The sequence below is a fragment of the Berghia stephanieae genome, chromosome 2, assembly GCF_034508935.2.
Source record: "Berghia stephanieae isolate SIO BIC M18660-M18661 chromosome 2, UCSD_Bste_1.3, whole genome shotgun sequence".
Lineage (NCBI taxonomy): Eukaryota > Metazoa > Mollusca > Gastropoda > Nudibranchia > Aeolidiidae > Berghia > Berghia stephanieae.
Window position 1 is genome coordinate 53,402,704 of NC_088361.1, and position 5,000 is coordinate 53,407,703.

At 36.2% G+C, this 5,000-nt stretch overlaps 1 protein-coding gene across 2 annotated transcripts in view; it reads right to left on the reverse strand.

Moving 5' to 3' along the window:
• Nucleotides 1-4,485, reverse strand: part of LOC144965150 (small ribosomal subunit protein eS17-like) — a 17,453-nt gene extending 12,968 nt beyond the window's left edge. The window contains exons 1-2 of one of the 2 annotated variants that reach the window (XM_078900144.1): nt 4,415-4,485; nt 319-473 (exon numbers count right to left, since the gene is read on the reverse strand). In XM_078900144.1, coding sequence (XP_078756270.1) covers nt 319-473; nt 4,415-4,417 — 158 coding nt within the window. In that variant the 5' untranslated portion in view covers nt 4,418-4,485. Of the gene's footprint in view, nt 1-318; nt 474-4,333; nt 4,357-4,414 lie in introns of those variants that run through there. The other variant, XM_078900145.1, reaches the window with a different exon arrangement.
• Between the last annotated feature and the right edge of the window lie 515 nt (nt 4,486-5,000).

The following is a 5,000-nucleotide window of genomic DNA, read 5'->3' on the forward strand; positions in this document are numbered from 1 at the left end:
ATTGGGTCGATCGTCATAACATAGGGCCTAGTTGTGTGAGGAAACCATAAGAGGCTTCTGCCATGCTCTGAGCCGATCGTTCGCAGGTTGGGTAATGATTACGCGGAAGAATACATGTTGGGTTGTTGTTCACCTAAATTTTTCTCACGGCTTTTTCCCGGCCCCAGACAATTTTCACCGACTTTCCCGGCTTTTCCCGGTCGGGAAATTTCAAAATAAAGTTCCCGGCTTTTCCCGGCCCACTTCGAGGCCTGGTTTTATCTATGTCCTTCTTAAAGGAATCATCATATGATTTTGAAAAAAAGAAAAAGAACTCACCCTGCAATCTTGTTCCTCAGTCGCTTACTGGGGATGATGGCAACCTCCTCACAAACACGTTTGTTGACTTGGAAGTCATTGGTGAGTTTTGTGTAGTATTTCTCAATAATCAGGCGGGAGGCCTTCTTGATGGTTTTGGTACGTACACCACCCTTCTGTAATACAATTTAAAATTTTAAATTACTTTTACAACTAGCCTAGTTAATACTTTTTACTTTAAAATACATGTAAGATTTGAGCATTCATATAGTAGGTATAGTCATCATAATAATAATAAACAAAAGGCAGTGTCTACGTACACGGTAACCAGGTACCTAGCCTCAGGATCTACGTACACGGTACCTCCCTAACTGGTTTGCCGCTACAATACAAGCAATGGATAGACCTCGCTCTGTATGTGTTATTTTTAAAAACGAAGTGACTTTTCTCACCCCCGGGATGCTAGTCTAGGCACTTTGATAAAATTTTCAATCTCAAAATATCTTGATTTGACTCAGTCAGGGGGATGGGACTTGAAAAAACATAAAATTTGATACCTTATTTGTTTCTCTACGACCTACGGTTCCAGAGTTATTTATATTTTTCTATTGAAATTTTTTGTCAATTTTACAGAGAGAATCTGTGATCTCACTGCTGCCTCAAAACCAGCATCTCGCGGCGATCGGGAAATTCTGAGTTTTACAGTCAACATGGCCCACTTATTGTTTTCAGTAATTTTGTTTCAATCAAAAAATAAATGGCAAGTGTTAGGTATCATTTTAATGGTCAGAAAATAAGCTTTATTTTCATATAAATCATTGTCATGGATGAAAAATATGGAAAAAATTAAGGATAAATGAAAATGGAAAAAAAATATGAGGTTTTTGTCCTAAAAAGTGGGGTTGATGGCGGAAAAAATAAAATAATGAGCGAGTGTCTCAATGTTGATGAAATTTGGCAGAGATATTCTTCAATTAATTGTCTATCGATGTATGAAGTATAATTAAAATGTATCCATAATTTAAAAAGTTCTTATAATTCAAATATTTATAAATTTTTATTACATAAGATTTCTGAGAAATCCAATCAAGAATTAAGAATGAAATACACCGTTAGAAAGCTTGTTTTGTGCCCTTTATAATAATACCAAAGCCGGCGACGTTTTTTTTCGGTAATCCAATCGGCCGGGGGGGGGGGGGGGGGGGGGGGGGGGGGGGGGGGGGTGAGAATAGAGGTAGCCTTTTAAAAATCAAACAATACAATTTACCGTTACCCCATTAAATTCATTAAAGTTAATCAACCGACAACGGCATAATATTCATTGGCGGGGTAGTCAAGACTGGCCTCAGTAAGTAAAATCCAATCGTTGTGAAGGAAATGACAGGCCCTGTCACTGCCGCAGGGTGTTTTCAGCTTTGATTATTATAAATTTGCCGACAGAAAAGAAAATACGTTTCGGAAATTGCGATTTAAATCCTATTTTATTTGCGGGTGAAAACCATTGACATTGCACTTTGTTTGGTAAAAATCGGTAAAAAATTACGACTTTGGTGATGAAAAATGACTTTGAAGACGATTCTTGTAAACTTTTAAAAATATTATGAATAATTTATAACTCCCTTATTTGTGGGTCGATTTTGTCATTCGAGGTATCAATTTTATTGTAATAAAGAGATAGGAACTTCAGAGTTATTTTTTCTGATGCGAAATTATTACTTTGTAATTTTAGCACCAAGAAAAATTGTCGGTAAATAAATTTGTTACACCTCTTTGATAGACCGCCGTGGTCCGTTCGTGCAGATTTGTGAATCAAGCATCTCAAAGTCTTCGACCAATCACAGGCTATCTATCCAGCTGGCTGAAACAAAGACGCTTCTCCCCGTCGATGTATTACGCTATTGTTATGCAAGGAATATAACACATTGAGTAGGCCTAAAAGCTAAAATCTAAAAATAAAAAATATAATTCTGAGGAATTTGAAAGTCACATTGCTGAAATCAGCTTGAAAAAAAGAAGTACATTGGTCTTTGTTTCATAAAAATCGGTTGATAACCAACTGTTTTACGAATGAATTTGATTTTAAAAATTGCTTTTGTTTATTTTAGCTTTTTTAGCAACTGTTTTATTTATCGGCCGATTTTCTTGATTTTTATATCATTCTTTATATCTCAAAGAGATGAGATCAGTGATATACTTTGTTTGTTTCAAATGTAACTAGAACATAATTTGGCTTTTTTACCTATCGACCATGCCTGGATAATTTATTCAACAACGTGGCGATGTGACGCAACTATTCCATGGCCGTCTTCCACTGCCTCAACGATGATTCAATTCATTGTTGAAGGCTGTTGACACGTGAGCTGCCAGAACGACCAATCGTTGAAGGGTCAAGATGCTCAGTAGCCAATCGTTCTTCTGTCAAAAAACCTAAGAACTCACGAGAACAAAAGTTTGAAATTTGGTGATGGACGGACCTATGAAATCGTTTCTGAGCGGAGTTTAGCCATGAGTAGGTACTTTGGTAAACGTCCATTTGGCCCTCCAGCAGGGAGCCGATAAATGGCCTAATGGCTGTGACCCGATTTTTTGGACTTTTGAGTGATGGGTCTCAGAAAAAGTTCCATAGATTTTTTGTTTATGGATGGATTTTAATGATTTATGTCTTATTTTCTTCAGGAGAAATTACTCTATCGTTTGGTGTAGTTTATTTTAAAATCAATGACAATTTAGTATAACTTTTGATTATGGATAAAATAGGGTATAATTTAGCTTTGGATAATTAAAAGATTAGAACTTGGTAAATCAAAATTTCATGCTGGCACGTTTATTTAACATCTTAACTTTTTTATAAAATTAAATTCAGGGCAAAGTTGTATACCGCATCCATGAAATTCGTTCCAGTAAAATCCTTACTCAAATCTTAGCGGCCATTTTAGACCAGTTTTGAAATCCAAATGGTGGTTACTACCGGAAATGCAACAATTTTCAGGTCACAAAGTCCGTCAGTAAATAACAAAGGCAAATAGAAGACCATTTTTCAGCCTTTAAACTAACATAACTTTTTTTCTGCTTATCTGATTTTCACAATTTTGGTATCATTAGAATCGTGTTGAAAAGCACTTTAAAATGATATAGGTTTCATTGAGCTCAATCCAATTTGAATTTTTTACCAAAGTACCTACCATGAGTGACCGTAGAAAACGAAAAGGCGACTACAGATATCAAAGAGTAGGCTTATATCATCAAAGGATGTCTACATGATTGAGGGAACTCATTATCTACTCACAACTCCCCCAAAAAGAATCTGAACACGAGAGGGTTAAAGGCGAGATTCAAGGTTACCGTGTACCAGTGTACGTAACACGAGAGGGTTAAAGGCGAGATTCAAGGTTACCGTGTACGTAGATCCTGAGGTTAGGTTTCCCCTCTCCCAAACCCCCTACACTACACTATACTTCTAAGTTGGGGGTTGGGAGAAGGGGGGAGACTTTAAAAAAAAAAAAAAGGTTCCCCCCTCCCAAACCCCCTACTACTAGAATAGAACAAATACTTGGGATGTAGTAGCTTATGGAAGGTCTCCCCCCCCCCCCCTAAAACGGTCACGGAAAATTCCAGTCGTAACTTTCTTATGGGAGAGTTGGGTCACAACAATGCTGCTTACTAAACTGCCTAAAGTTACCGTGTACGTAGACAGTAGACACTCCGTAAATATAAAGTTGACGGTGACAGTGTCAGCAGGTTTTCTGTGCTTTCTGATCCTTTTAATATTTTTCTCAGAGTATGCAATGTGTACTATATTGTTACTTATGTTTTAAGGACATATAATGAACACTTGGTCCGTTTTAAAACCCTGTTATTGATACGATATATGATTTAAAAAATTAATTTATCTCATTTGGTAATGACTTCCCAACAGTAGGAAGAACCCAGAGACTAGAAATAGATCGTATCAATACGCATGAAAAAAAACGGGTTTTGAGAAGAAATCTCATCGCATAAACCACGGACATGATTATCAGATAAATGCTCTACAAACCATTGTGTCTTCAGAAATAAATAATTAATAGATGGAATTGATATAAAATGTAAACAACAGGTATTATTTTCGGTTTCCTACCATTTTGTTTGAAGCGGAAACGGAAAAAGAAAGAACGGAAGAATACAACTTTTTAATAGGGAGAAAGTGAAGTGATTCTTTCGTTGTTTTTAGTTACCGACCACCCTAATAAGAGCTAATAATAAGCTATTAAAATCTTTTAACTGCTCTTTATATCATTAATAAATCGAAAACATTTTTCACAGTTATGTGACCAACATTCATTATAAACATGGCAATATCCGATAATATTGCTATTTCAAATTATTATATTTTACGTACCTATCACTATCACACAAATAGGTAATCATTAATCGCGGTACAAGGTTCCTAGCTATGCAACGACAAAGACTTACTACATTCATTCTTCGCAGATATCCAAACTATCACATACATCGACACATCTAAGACACCGCACTAATAATAATCATACACTTTAAAAAGGCATCAGGTGATTCATACATTTATCTAACCAACATTACCATGCATTCTTGAATAATGTCAAAACCAGTAAATTTAGATGCTCTCTTTCCAGACAGAAGTACACATCCAGACGAGAACCTCTCTTCTCATTCGGCAACACTCCTATTGATGGATTCGTCTATTG